The 15,681-nt window shown below is 41.4% G+C and overlaps 1 protein-coding gene across 1 annotated transcript in view; it reads left to right on the top strand.

The window, feature by feature from the left end:
- The window catches only part of PPM1H (protein phosphatase, Mg2+/Mn2+ dependent 1H), a 287,339-nt gene that overhangs the window by 99,750 nt on the left and 171,908 nt on the right, over window positions 1-15,681 (top strand). Inside the window, exon 2 of the mRNA XM_021670238.2 lies at window positions 945-1,110. Coding sequence (XP_021525913.1) covers window positions 945-1,110 — 166 coding nt within the window. The remainder of the gene's footprint in view (window positions 1-944; window positions 1,111-15,681) is intronic.

Here is a 15,681-nt window from a genome sequence, read left to right as displayed (position 1 = left end):
GCTACTGAGTTCTATAAACTCCACACTCATTCTGTCAGTACTGCGACACTATTGAAGTTTTAGAAAGGAAACATGGGCAGTGGCGGATCAAGGAGAAATATCTTTAAGGAAATCTGTTTTAGCTGCTGCTTAATTACTCAAGAAGAAACTGGTGCAGAAACACCAGACTTGATGCTATAGTCACCTGATAGAGAAAAAGGTGCAGGAATGATGGAGCGTGTGTTCCTGAAGCGTTTCTATGCTTAAAACATTTAGTAATTAGAGCAAAGCAGTGTCAACATGCCATGATACTACTATTATATGTCTTGGTGTCCAAATCAGAGTGCCTATAGCCCAGTGTGATAAGTGTTATTCTACAGGAAAAAAGACAAGACGTTAAAAATAGTTTTAAAAGAGTAAACCTTTGATCCATTCGCTTGCCTTTGTGTAAAGCAGAAATGGGTATGGCAGTAGTGAAATATGGTTCTCTGTTACCTTGGATTTTTACGATATGCTGTAAATGACTACCATGTACTTTGATAAGATTGATGAAGGTTTTGCTCTTTATCACTTGGAGAAGTGAAACAGAATTCCCTGAGCCAGATTATCTGTCTTCATTGCAATTGCCAACAAATTCGCTGTCCTTAACCCGAAAGAGTGATTGCCTTGTGTGTTTTGACTAGAATCGGTCAGCGGAGTTGATCACATCTGTCAGACACCTGTGAAGGTGAACAGTCTCAAAACAACTTCGTTAGTAAATACTTTAATGTGTGCTAACATAATTCCATTTTTTGAAAAATGCATTTATTTGGGAACATAAAATACCAAGACCATAATGTTCTTTGCATTAAGCTGGGCTATAGTTCCGGGCCACTTGTAGAGACTGTCTTGGCTGATCCTTGACAAGGGACTGTGCTCTCAGCTTTATCATTCTGTCTGACCAGCTTTTCTGGCTTCTTCTCCAGGGTTATCAATGCTGGGAAGAGCACACACAATGAAGACCAAGCCAGCTGTGAAGTGCTCACTGTGAAGAAGAAGGCAGGGGCCATGACCTCAACCCCAAACAGGAACTCATCCAAGAGACGGTCCTCCCTTCCCAATGGGGAAGGGCTGCAGCTGAAGGAGAACTCGGTAAGACCCTTCTTCATCCTTGGGTTTCAGGTGAGGGGAATGGCGCACACTGTGGTCCCACTGGAAGACATTAGGGCTTCCCCTAAGTCTGGAATGGAAGTGAGAAAGCAGTGTCCCCTGAGTTAGTGGGGTGGCGGGCTTATCATTGGGGAATCACACATTCCAAGCTGGAGGTGACACATGTATGATGAGCTTGTGATTAGGTTTTTAACACAAAGTAAATGAAACAACCACACCATACGTATCTAGCACTTATTGTAATCATTGACATACACATACAATGTTTGGTGGTTTCAAAGAATCCACTTCTAGGTCTTTGTAAGGAAATAGTCTGAAAGCCTCTCCTGAGGGGTGGAAGTAACTCTGGCTTCAAGCCCTGCCGTGACTCGGCCCTTTTCTCCTCCTTGCCTGCCCATGATAGTCACCCATTTGCAGCCCATGCCTGACGTTCTTCCAAATTAATACCTGTTCCAGTTGGCCCAAAACTCTTGCAGCCCACGAGGTGGCCTTGCAGACTGAACACTCTTGAAAAACGACAAAATACTTCTCCTGTCTCCAGTTTCTGGAAAATAAAGCAGCCATATCCTCAGAAAGCTCTGAAGAAGCTCTCAGCAAAGGTCAGCGAGTCATTAACACTCAGTCTGCCAGAAGATTATTTGATTTATAGAGAGATGTTTCCTGGGAAAATCAGGAGACACAGAATGGACAAACCCAAATGTGACTATGCATTCTGATCATCTTGAGGATACTTTTGCATAACAATTTTCATAGGATTTTTAAATATCTAGGAATCTATTCTTACTTTTAGCAATAGTGTCTCATTGCAACTATGCTCAGGGAATAATAATTATTATTTTGTTAGTACTAGTTTAATTTAGAGTTGACTTAGGGGAATTTATCAGTCGTACGTGTTTTCTAGGTTGAAGGAAGGCCTTTTCCAAAGAGCCAGAGCTGAGGACTCAGATGGACAGTATAGAATGGTGATGGTTAAGTGCAGAGGCCCTGGAGTGAAGTGGCTGTGCAGTCTACCACTTTAGCTCCTTGATTTTGGGATGGTTGTTCTTTGAGCCTCAGTTTGCCTACTCTACAAAGGAATAACAGCAGCAGTAACTACCAAATGGTAGAAGGAGGCTGATTGGAAATATGAACTCCCAACAGTCTGTGGAAAACTGTCCAGCAAGTGTCTTAATAAATCCGTAATAAGTGTTAGTGATTATTATCCTGAGGTCAGTCCCATTTCAGTTATTCTCTGTGACTGAACTTTATATGTTTCTTTACTTGTGAGCTGGAGATTACACAGTTCTTTTCATACCTACTTGACAGGATTGTTTTGAGGATTGTTACTATGGGAAGGGGCTCAGAAGGTGTGAGGTGTCCGTGATCATTGAATATGAGCGCCAGTGCATTAGTGTTGCTGTTTCCCCTGATGTTTTCCCCCTGCCGCTGGGGTTTATTAAAGTGGTCTCTCTCAAAATCAGTCCGTGTTGACATTTGGCCCAATTGGTGATGGCATTTTTCCTTTTTACTAAGTTCCTTATAGAAATGGAGCCAGGGGTGACGTTTTAACTTCTTGTCCTTAAAAACAGTGAAACCAGTGCATAAGCACTTTGAGATGGAGCTTTGACCCTCCTCTGTGGCGGTTCCCAATTGTGGTGGGGTCCATTTTCCAAGAGCAGGAAGCCAGCAGAGTGGAGAACCCTGGGGCTCCATTCTGGCTCCGACTGCGGCAATTTCACTTCTATCTGCCTTACCTGTTACGCTTCTTACTGAGTTTAAGACAAGAGTTGACCTTCTATTGCTTTTTTAAAATTGTGGTCAAATGTATGTAACATAAAATTTACCAATTTTAGGCATGTAGTTCAGTGGCATTAAGTATATTCATGTATTTGTACAACCATCACCATCATCATCTCCAGAACTTTTTCAGGTTCTCAAACTGAAACTCTGTATTCATTCAGCACGAACTCTCCCCTTTTCTCCCTTCGTGCCTTGGCGACCACCAGTCTATTTCCTGCCTCCATGAGTTGACCACTGCAGGTACCTCACATAAGTAGAATGATACCATATCTGCCTTTTTGTTCCTGGCTTATTTCACTTAGCATAATATTCTCAAGGTTTTGCCCATGTTGTCATGTGAGCCAGAATTTTTTTACCTTTCAGCTATTCTGAATAATGCTGTTGTGAACATAGGTGAACAAATACCTCTTTGAGTTCCTGCTTTCAATTCTTTGCGCTATATACCTAGAGGGAGGATTTGATGAAGCATATGATAATTCTGTCTGAGTTTCTGAGGGACTGCCGTGGTTTTCCGCAGTGGCTGCACCATTTTACATTCCTACCAGCAACGGAGAGGGGCTCCTGTTTCTCCACATCTTCACCAGCACTTGTTGTTTTCTGTTTTTCCATGAATACAGTAATCATTCTAATGGGTGTGAGGTAGTATTTCACTGTAGTTTTGGTTTGCATTTCCCTAATAATTAGTGATGCTGAGCATTTTTTCATTGTGTATTGGACCTCAGTATATGTTCTTCAGAGAAATGTCTATTCAAGTCCTTTGCCCATTTTAAAAATCAGGTTGTCTGTTGTGTTGTTTTTTGTTTGTGCTGCTTTTTAAAAACTTGAAAACCATTACCTAGTGTGGAAGATAAATCACTGAGCACCTGCTGTGTACTGAGAACTGGATGCTGGAGATTTGGCAGGGAATGAAACAGACAAAATCCCTTCTTAGAGGGAGCTTCCATTCATAGAGACAATTAAAATACATAGTGTGCCAGACGATAGACACTGTGGAGATAAAAAAACAAAGTGGAGAACCCAGAATATAGGAAATCTGAGGCAGCCAGGGGTAGTTAAAGAAGGCATCACTGAGATGGTGACGTTTGGGCAAAGACCTGAAATTGTAGCTATTTGGAGGAAGAAGATTTTATCATTCTGGACACTTGCAAAGACCCTAAGGTGGGAGCCAGCCCTGTGTTCTCAGGGTTTAGGAAGGAGGTCTGTGTGGTTGGAGCAGAAATGTGATAAAGCCTAGATTACAGGAAATGTTGTCAGAAACATCATAGGAGTGGAGTGAACCAGTCTGGAAGGACACTGAAGGTCACCGTCAAGACTTTAGCTTCCACTTCTATAATTTACTAGCAGAGAACACTGGACACTCTGGTTAGAAGAGGCCAGTGATTTTTCCCATCTAGAAGACAGTCCCTTCATGGCAAAACTCAAATATGGTAGCACTTAGGAAAGGATAGCGAGAGTACACAGCTTAGGTCAAGAAAACATCTGCAGAGACAGGTAAAACAGATTGTAACCTCCCCCATCTCCATGAATCTATTCCTTCACCCACCGACCGTATTGAACCCTGAGTCTGCTGAGTTTTGGGGATAAGGAGACAAAACACATTATAGTTCCCATCCGTCTAGTGCTGAGTCAAAGGGGGAGAGTCGTTGGCAGTCGTATTAAAGTGAAGTGAGTATTCAGAGCCAGATGAAAAAGCCCAGGTTGTAGAGAAGTCTGACAGATTGGTCACTGGTGATTTGGGGAACACCCAAGGAGAAGGGGATAGGCGAAGTTAGGAAAGGCTTCCTTGGCAAATTGACATTTGAGCTGAGCTCTTGGAAGGTGAATAGGAACGAGCCAAGCAAATAAGAGAAATGAGAGTTTCTGTTAGAAGGAATATGTATAGGCAAAGACAGGTTAGCATGAGAGTATTTGAGGCGTGCCTTCCTGTGTTTTGGAAAATATATGGTCTTTTGGAGGGTGGGCAAGACAGGAAGAGCAAGCAGGTATCACAAGGGTCATCACACACCATAGTAAGCTGGGATTTTAACCAAATGATTTTAGACAAGGGCACGATGACTCAAGACAGTGATGGCATTGGGAAGGCTTATTTGGGAAGACCAGGGTTCCAAACCTGGAGGCTGGGATGCTAGTTACGAGGCTCGTGTAGAAATATGGGTGAGAAATGACAAGGGCTTAAAATAAGGCACTGTTCAGCGCAAGGGACAGGCTCAGAAGAGATTAAGTGAGAGATACAGTTGAAGTGACCAGATGACCAACTGCATGCAGCAGGGAGAAGATGAGGATGCCAGGCTTCAGCCACTAGGTGCTGGTCATTGAAAAGTGGACCGTTGGATGGTAAGGGGATGGGCAGAGATGGTGACTTGAGTTTTGAGTATTCTGAGTCTGCCTTTCCAGGTGGAAGTGTTTTGTAGGAAATTAGAAATAAGGATTTGGAGCTCATGAGCAAGCCTCAGGAGGCTTAGATTTAAGGAGTTACAAGATCTAAGATTATAGTTGAAGCCACAGATGTGGCTTAGATCACACAGAAAGTATAAAAACGCATAATAGAAACCTGATGACGATGGGGTTCTAGAAACTCCAAGAAGAGAGGGGTACTGTGAAGAGGGAAGGTATCTATGCCATGGGCCACAGAGTGATCGAGAAAGATAAGGATGGAAAAAGCAGACATACAACGTTATAAGCAAAAAATGGAACAAAAGGATAAATAATGACATCACGATTTTATCTGCAAACAGAGTTGACAGGCATGAAGTTTGGCACACCAAAGATGCATGAACTCTCTCTGGAATACATCTGCTTAATTTCTTCCTCCTTTCTTGACCTCTTTTGTTCCCTGTAAATTTAGTAAAGTCAGAATATGTGTTTTCAAAAGACTTCTTTCATGTTTAATATACCTTCACCTTCCTTGGAGATTAAAGAAAACCTAAAAGTTTTAATAAAATAACATGAAATTTACAATGAAAAAGTTACAGGATTTTTTTATTTGTTAGGAACATCAGTGATGTACAGAGGAAGTACAAGTGTGACTTTGTATTTGATGACCGACCTTACATTGAGTGGCAGTATGGTAGCTGGGTAGCAATGAAGTGACCTTTTCTTTTTCTTTTTCTTTTTTCTTTCTTTTTTTTTTTTTTTTTTTGCATTTTGGGAGGCCAAGGTGGGCGGATTATCTGAGCTCAGGAGTTGGTGACCAGCCTCAGGAGTTCGCAACATGGTGAAACCTCATCTCTACTAAAATACAAAAAAAAAGCCAGGCTTGGTGGTGGGCACCTGTAGTCTACTCGGGAGGCTGAGGCAGGAGAATTGCTTGAATCTGGGAGGTGACATTGCAGTGAGCTGAAATCACGCCAGTACACTCCAGCCTGGGCAGAGCAATACTCCATCTCAAAAAAAGAAAAAAAAACAAAAACACAACATTTTGAGATATTTGATGAAGCTGGTATGTAGTATAGTGGAGAATGATGTTCTCAGTGACCAGTGAAGGTGGAACTTTTCCTGTGCCTGGGTCATTTTTTATTAGCTTAGTGTGAACAGTTATAAGCTCACAGCCTGGCAGATGGCAAACAGGTACTTGGTGGTAATGTGCAAGCCTCTTAACATGCCTCGCCTCTGAGTCCTGATTTGGCAACATAGGGTGGGTGGCCAGGAAGAAAGGAAATCTAAAATTCTAGCACTTCCAAGACACTTTCATAAGACTATCTCTTAGGAAAGCTGCTGTAAGCTTGTTGAGGACAATACCTTATTATCAGTGGCCTCCTGACTCCTGCAGAACGCTTTTTAATTCACCAGCTCAAGATCTGAGAACATGAATCACCGTTGCTAGATTTTCTTTCTTTTGACTTGGAAGGTTATAAAGAGTCTTTATTTATCATACTGATTGCCAGCCCAGGTGAAAACACAGCTTTTCCAAGAGCTTTTGCTTTTTAGTTCTCAAATATTGAGTCATTCCAGGAATGAGATGAGGAGGGTACCAGGTGACTTCTCTGTAGAAAGAGAAAGAGATCACTCTTAAAGGTATGTCATAATCTATTATTAAGATAAGAAGTGCGTGTACTTACATAAGTTGCTTGGGTGGGAAATATTTAGGGTATTGCGGCCATAACCAGGACATTTTTTTTTACCCACATCTGACTCCCTATTTAGAATAGATTGCTTTTGGCTTGAGACTGGACTTCTGAACACATGCATTCCAAGTCTGCTTCCTTAGGAGCACCCTTGTGTTGTTTAATTTAGTCAAAACACATCAAAGTGTGCGGTTTCAGTATCTGCTAGTTCAGTGTCTAATTACAATAACAGGAGATGGCTGTGTCAGCATCTCAGCCAAGACCATCAGCAGGGGAGAGGAAAGCTGATTATCTTTCTCAGCAGAGGACGGGGCAGCACTGTGGGAACTCTAGGCAAATAGGATCAAAATGGGGCGGGGAGAGCCAAAAGGAAAATGAGAAAGGGACTATTTCAACTTTCTGTACTGAGGTTTTGCCATTCTTTTCTTCTGTTTTTTTTTTTTTTTTTTTTTTTTTAAGAAGTACTCTTTCACCCCCAAAACATGAAATGAAGATTGCTTCTGGTTCTACAACAGCAGCCCTTTGGAATATTTGGCCCTCATCAGGCAGTTGGCTCCCTGCAATGATGTCAGCTGTCAAAATGCAATAGGAGCAGCCTTTCATTCGTGTCATTTTATTATACTAAGATATTGTTCCTTGTTCTGCACATGCGAAGAAAATAAGAACTTATTTTCTTATCTTCTTAGGTTTTTTTCGAGCCAGAGTCTCACTCTGTCACCCAGGCTGGAGTGCGGTGGCATAATCTGAGCTCATTACAGCCTTCGCCTCCTGGGTTCAAGCAGTTCTCCTGCCTCTGCCTCTCGAGTAGCTGGGACGACAGTCACACGCCACCATGCCCAACTAATTTTGTATTTTTAGTAGAGACAGGGTTTTACCATGTTGGCCAGGCCAGTCTCGAACTTCTGACCTCAAGTGATCCACCTGCCCTGGCCTCCCAAAGTGCTGGGATTATAGGCATGAACCACCACACCTGGCCAGATTTTTTAAAGCAGGAATGCAGTGATTTCTTTCAAAACTGTTATCTTTTAGTTCTAGGGACATAGAACTCTTGCCAGTGATTAAGATGGATGCTTTTACAACCAGGAATTGAGGCGGCTGCTGTCAGCTAGAGTACCTTTAAAGGTCTCTTCTTGGTGGGTGTTGGGTTACTCTGAAGACCAGTTCAGACCAAGATGTACATAGTAGCTGAGAACACAACATGGTTCCACTACAGTTTCCCACTGTGGCAAAATGTAAGGTGCAAGCAAAATAAATCATGTTGAGATGGAAATTTCTTCTTGCTTCACTTATAATCTGACTTCCCACAGCTTTAAGTGGGAAGAACATTGTCAAGGGCAATAAACTTTATTTTCTTCTTTCATTTCTTCTTTAAAAAAGAAAACATAAGTAACACTCAGCACTTGTATACCAGACACTGATTTTAATGCCTTGCCAATGTTCATTTAACCTCATATAGGTGGAGTGTCCCTTATCCAAAATGCTTGACACCAGAAGTTTTGGATTTCAGGTTTTTTCAGATTTTGGAATATTTGCATATACATAATGAGGTATCTTGGGAACGAGACCCAAGTTTAAACACAAAATTAATTGATGTTTTGTATACACCTTATATACATAGCCTGAAGGTAGTTTTATTTTTCCTTGGGGTTGCTAAATAAACCAGATGTAGTGTGCCTGTGTTTCTTCTGTGACCCACTGAGATCAGGGGTAGAATTCTCCGCTTGCGATGTCACGTCCACTTGTGATGTCATGTCCACTTGCGATGTCACGTCCACTTGCGATGTCACGTCCACTTGCGATGTCACGTCCACTTGTGATGTCAGTACTCAAAAGTTTTAGATGTCAGAGCATATTGAATTCCAGGCTTTTGGATTAGGAGTGCTCAAACTGTAATATATACATAAATATGTATTAGTATTGCCTTTTTTAACTGATGAGGAAACTGAGGCACAGAGCTAGAAAGTGTAGATCTTGCTTCAACCCAGGTAGTCTGGCCTCAGCGTCTAGACTTAGACCATGCTGCCTCTGTATCCATTAGCAGTTGAGACACATAGCAGGAAAATCTCTTTGGCAAAGTCAGACATAAAGGAAGAATAACTCCTAATGTTGATATGTATGATTTCAATAAAATTTGATACTAAATGTCTTCTCATTTTCATTATGATTTCTCTTTTGATAGGGGAGTGAGTTAGCAGTGTCCCCTGTCAACTCAGAAACCATAATAGCTCTTACTGAGATGAAAAACAGCGCTAAAATGAAATTATCTTCTCCTTGTAGTCCATTTTCTTGCTAAATTACAGGAAGACCATTATTTGCATAAGCCATGGGGGGAAAAAGCCTTCTGATTGGACAAGCACAAATACCTGAGTTTGAATCCCGTCTCTGCCCCTTACTAGATGTGTTATCTTGTGCAAGTCAGTTGGCTTCTCCATACCTCAATTTTCTCATCTGTAAGTTGGTGATAATACGTGCTGTTTCATAGGCTTAGTAGAGCTAAGTGAGTTAAAATATGAAAAGTTCTTAGAGGCTGGGCTCAGTGGCTCACACCTGTAATCCCAGCACTTTGGGAGGCTGAGGCGGGTGGATCATGAGGTCAAGAGATTGAAACCATCCTGGTCAACAAGGTGAAATCCCTTCTCTACTAAAAATACAAAAAGTTAGCTGGGCACGGTGGTACGTGCCTGTAATCCCAGCTACTCACGAGGCTGAGGCAGGAGAATTGCCTGAACACAGGAGGCGGAGGTTGAGGTGAGCCGAGATCACGCCATTGCACTCCAGCCTGGGTAACAAGAGCGAAACTCCGTCTCAAAAAAAAAGAAAAGTTCTTAGAATAGGGCCTGGCATGGGGTAAGTGCTCGATAAATATGATCTATTGTTGTTGTTTCTAATACTGGATTTGCAGCTGCATTTCAGTATTATCTCACAGTACTTAGGTTTTTTTCCATAAACTAATTTAGGGAGAAATTGTTGATGTGTAAACTAATAGTTTAAGAATATTCCCGAGTTGATTCTAGAATAAATCACAATGCAGTTTAGCCAAAACTGTTAGAAACTTTGTACTTCCTTTTATAAATTAATATTTTAAGACATGTTGAAATTGCCATTTAAAAATAAAGCCAAACTTACTAAACCTATCTTGTATCTTACTGCCTCATTTTATTGGAGGAATTGAACCAAAGAAACCTGCAATTCATATTTTCCTATCCTGAGAAGGAAGCAGCATAATCATTAAAGTATATGAAATTAAGGGATTTTTTTCCCTCCACTGGAAAGCAGAGTATCTGAACAATTTAGTCAAAAAGGGAGGTATGGTGAAAAGCAAACTACACTGGAGGGTCATGGCTCCATGTGGACAGCAATAGAACATGGGCCTTAGGAAGGTCTTTCATGAAGTCACTCAAATGTTCTCTCATCTCTACCTCTTCATTGGCTGCTGCTTCTTCCTTTCACTGTGGTGCTGTGAGGATCAGATGAAAAACTGGCCATAAAAGCCCTGTGGATGGAATGCCTATAACTGATACGCTGGACTGTGCATTATCATCTTCACTGTGATTCCTGGAAAACTGGCCAGAAACTTTGTGGAAATCAAACCATATAGTCACATATATAGTGGGGAATCAGAAAAATATGGCAACTCTGTTTCCCCAAAGGGAAGTGATCAATCCCTTTTCTTTGGCAGTGGGAGAGGAGGGGTGGAAAGTGCTTTCTGTGCTCATACAAGATGTTTTGTAAAATCAAACCTGAGATGTCACTCAAAATGGGATTTCTGTATCTGCAATCGACCTTTCTTGCTGTTGATATGGCCCCTCCACCGGTTACATAAATACCTGAATAGTTAGGGTAGCAAAAGGAAGAAGAATATTAAATAAGCTAAGGACTTGTGAACGCTACCAGGAGGATACCACTTTTTCCCTTCAGACAACTATTTCCAGGTTAACAGTCTCCAAATCATAAGTTAAAAATGGGTTTTTTTTGGCAGGGTGCCATGGCTTGTGCCTGTAATTCCACAGCTTTGGGAGATCAAGGCAGGAAGGTCACTTGAGGCCAGGAGTTTGATACCCAGCCTGGACAACATAGCAAGACCCTCTCTACAAAAAATTTTAAAATGAGCCAGGTGTGGTGGCTTATGCCTGTAGTCCTAGCTTCTTGGGGGGGCCAAGGCAGGAGGATAGCTTGAGGCAAGGAGTTCAAGACTAGCCTGGGCAAAATAGGGAGACCTCATCTCTACAAAAATAAAAATAAAAAATAAATTAGCCAGGTGTGATGGTGGACCCATGGTCCCAGCTACTCAGGAGGCTGAGGTGGGAGGATGGCTTGAACCCAGGAGTTTGAGGCTGCAGTGAATTACGATCATGCCACTGCACTTCAGCTTGGGTGACAGAGTAAGGCCTTGTCTCAAAAAAAAAAAAAAGAAAAAAAAGAAAAAGCAATGCACCCCCAATGTGTTTGTTATTGATCATTTATTGATATAAAACCATACTACTTTATATCCATATAGTATGTAATTATTTTAAAATTATAAAGATACATTTAAAATGTTTTAAATGTTTAATAATTTAAAGGCAATAAAGATGAAAAGGCAATGTTTTAAAATAACAACAGCTAACAGTGATACAGTGTTAATTGTATGCCAGGCATTGATTTAAGTGTTTTTCACACAGTAACCCATTTACTGTCTTGCTGAAAGCAAAGACTTCATGCTATCATTAGCTAATGTCTCAAGGCAAAATTCATCATTAACACTAGTGAGTATAATTCCACATTTCAACCGTCCCCTTGAGCATTTCGGAGTGCTAGATATGATGACGATGATTGTCAGATACGTCTGGATTGTCATTCCTGGGAATACCAAGTGCCAGCTCTGACATGTTCTTATTTGCTCATATTTTCTATCTGCAGTTTCTTTGCAGAATTTTTTTAACCTGCTGTCTACTCTGTGAGGAATAATTTTAGTTTAAAATTTAGTAGTACAATCACCACTTAGGGGCACAGGTCCCCGCAGTGGGTTGCCATATACCAAAACTAGTAGACATGGGAGAGCACTGGCGTCCGATGCACGCCGAGGATCGGCTTACCTACCACGCGAGGGCGCCAGTGTCATCTCGCATGAAAACTAGGAAAGCATTTCTAATGTGTCTCTTACACGCTGAGCGATTGCTTTTCAATTCCCCCTCACATTCGTGTGCTTGGTGTGGAGAGCACTCCTCTCAGGGGAAGAGGATGAAGAGGTTTGCGAACCTCTGGAGCTCTGTGCAGTGAGTAAAAGCAGGCAAAGCCGTCATTTCCTTAAGCTGGAACAAATACCTCAAACCCCACTCCTTCCTTAGCTTTGTGTATTTCCTGCCCTACATCTGTTGGCCCCCACAGGAACCGTCTGAGGTTATGTCTAGAATCTCTCCTCCTCTGCTGGCGCTCCGTAAGAGGGGATGGGTACCTCACAACCACCCAGATGGCTGACGCCGGCTGTTTTAGTCTATGGATTCCCCGGAGTTAAGGTGCACGTGATGTGGCTCCTGTGTGACTAGGGTTAAAATTTAAGCTGCTGATTCTTGACGTTCTTGGTTGGCCCTGTGATCAGTATACCTGAAGCTGAATGAGCACCACCTGCTTGTATCTGAAATGACCTCAGCTCCTTGTTTAGTAGATAGATTGCTGTTTGAAACAATCTCAGATTTGTTGAAAGACCCAACGAGTCTTTCCCAGTTAGAACTCATTAAGTTCTGGCATACTAGGTTTTTTTTTTTTTTTTTTTGAAAAATGGGAAAAAGAAAATAAAATTCTTAGAAAACAGTTTCCTTTGCAAGAAGAGGATGTAATAGTGAGCCTACTGTAGAGAAAGCCTAAAAGAGAGACTGAATTTTTAAGCTGTTTTTCACCTTCTGGAATCTTCCTTCATCAGGCTGCATATGTATTCCCGAATAGAGGTAGGTAGGCATTTGTGTGTTATAAATTGCATATAAGACTGATTCTTTGTAAATGAAATAATTTAGAGTCCAACTGGAAAACTGCCTCAGAGTTACTGCTTTGTGAGTCCTAAGTGATTTCTGCCAAATTCAATTGTATGGTAAGTCAGGAAAGGGCTTGATGTTGTTTTTCTTAAAATGGAGTACACATTTAACTCATGTTTATTTGGAGCAAAAATAAGGTTGAGCATTTGTGAAAATGAATATGAATAATTTTGAAGTGTATTATGTCAAGAGTTAGGTCACTCTCATTGTAAAGGGTCTGATTTGCATCCTGTGCTGGTGCCCCATCAACATTTTCTGATACTTCCAGAAGAATAATGCAGAGCCATTGCCGAAACATTTTAGCAATCAAGTTATATATGCAGTTACTACGAGTAAGGGACAAACAAATGAAAATAACGCAAGCAACACTGAAGTGCAAAGGCCACAGGGTAACAGAAGCCAAGGAGATTAGTTACACAAAGTTGTGTGATACTGGGAAGGTCGAAAGATCCCTTAACTTTGAGTCTGAAGAATTAGGTTCAAATCCTATCTCTGCCACTTACCAGTAGAGTTACTTAAACTCTCTGTACCCCAGTTTCACTGTTGGCAAAATAAGGTGACACTCATTTTATTGTGGTGTTAGGGGTTTTTAAACATAAGTGCCTGATAGATGTTGTATTAGTCTATTCTCATGCTGCTAATAAAGACATACCAGAGACTGGGTAATTTATAAAGGAAAGAAGTTTAATTGACTCACAGTTCAGCATGGCTGGGGAGGCCTCAGGAAACACAGTCATGGTGGAAGGGGAGGCAAACACATCCTTCTTCACTTGGCAGCAGGAAGGCGAAGTGCAGAGCAAAAGGAAGGGAAAGCCCCTTATAAAACCATTAGATCTCATGAGAACTCACTGTCACAAGAACAGCATGGAGGTAAGCACCCCTATGATTCAGTTACCTCCCACAGGGTCCCTCCCACGACATGTGGGGATTATGGGAACTACAGTTCAAGATGAGATTTGGGTGGGGACACAGCCAAACCATATCAGATGTCCTTTGAACTAAGACTTCCTGTGGGGGAAATAACTTTAAAAAGGTGAGCAGAAGCAACAGGAGTTGCACATAGAGCAAGATGAGTACCCCATTTGGCAGAATTGAAAGTCAGGAGCGCAGATGTGCAGCGTAGTCTCCCCACCTGCTCAGTGTCCCCCCAGGCTATTTAATAGCATAAGTAATTACCATTACTTCTCATATTTTTGCCCCTCCTATGTGCTAAACACAGTGCTATACATTTTATTTATTATTTTTAAAATATACCATACAATTAACTTTTTGGTAGACAGTTTTATTAATTTTAACACATGCATAACACATCATCACTGCTGCAACCAGGATTCAGAGCAGTTTCATCACCACCGAGAACTCCTTCGTGCTATCCCTTCATAGCCATACACCTTCCTGCATGCCCCCAGACCCCATGGTTAGCTGCACATTTAATACATATTATCCACTTGCATGATACCATGCACTTTGTTTTTCTAACACTCATCACACTTGTAATTACCTGATCATATTCTAGATTGTTAGCTTCAAAAGCTTGGAAACCATGACATTTTCATTTCCTGCTATATGCACATAGGAAAGGAGACTCCAAGACATGTGTCATTACATGAAGCAGTCTTACTGTCTGTGCCACCATCTTACCTTGTCCTTTATCTTCTTCAAATAAGGAAGTGGAGTTGAGAGAAGTTAAGTCACTTCCCTGAGGTCTCATAGTAATACGTTTCAGAACCCAGATTTGTCTTGATCTAAAGCCTGTGGTCTTTCTATGTTAAGACATATCATGGCAGATAGAATTTGTTTGTTTTAACTCATTTGAAAATGTGTAAATACCCAGCATTCTGTTAAATAATGTAAAAGCTGAAATCTTGTTTATTTACCATATAAATGGAAAATCTTGTGCTCAGAGTTAATACTATCTGAGGAGATGTTCCTCCTTCACCAAAGATATGAGGGGTGGACGTGTCCTAGCTCAGAAGAGATTGGATTGAGAGAGAGAGGGAGAGAGGGAGTTTCATACTGGTTATGTAGGACCACAAGGCTCAGCAAATCAAGTACAGCCAGAGATGGCAATGTCTCTTTAGTTTCTTTGGATTCCCTTTGAGATTCCCAGGGTCCTAGATCCAGGCTTCTTATTTGCTTGGCACACTTGGCCTCAGGGAGCTGAAAGGACACAGTCCTGGGTAAATAAAGCAAGATCAGGTCATCCCCAATCCTGGAAAAGGTTAGGGTTATGATATTCTGTTGGTTTTACTAATGTGAAGTGTCTTCTATAAAGTCCTGATTTGCCAAGCTGCTATATTGCTTTGGAAAAATAAAAAGCATTCTCTTCTTTTCTTTCTTTGTATATTTAGTAAGTATTTACTGAACATCTATTCTGTATGAGGCACTCACTGGGAAAACCAGAGCCAATGAGAGACACATAAGTCTCCAAGAGTAGCGCTGATGCATACTGGTACAGAAAATGGGATGGCCAGGGACTGAGGTGGTCCAAGCAGACTTGATGGGATAGATCATGCTTCCACCCAAAACTGAAGGATGCTCCAAGCAGAGAGACAGGGATCAGTATTTCAGGCAGAAGAAAAACATAATGATCATAGTTTCAGAGGTCACTGAGAGTTAGAAGAGAGGAAATGAGAGAAGTTCAGGGCCGCTGAAAGAAGCAAGAGATGTGCTGAAGAGTGACTAGTAACTAGATCATTCAG

This window comes from Aotus nancymaae, unplaced genomic scaffold (assembly GCF_030222135.1).
Source record: "Aotus nancymaae isolate 86718 unplaced genomic scaffold, 86718_ANA_hifiasm-v0.15.2.pri h1tg000016l, whole genome shotgun sequence".
Classification (NCBI taxonomy): Eukaryota; Metazoa; Chordata; class Mammalia; order Primates; family Aotidae; genus Aotus; species Aotus nancymaae.
The sequence above is the reverse complement of the archived record's forward strand: the minus strand, read 5'-3'. Positions and strand labels throughout refer to the sequence as shown.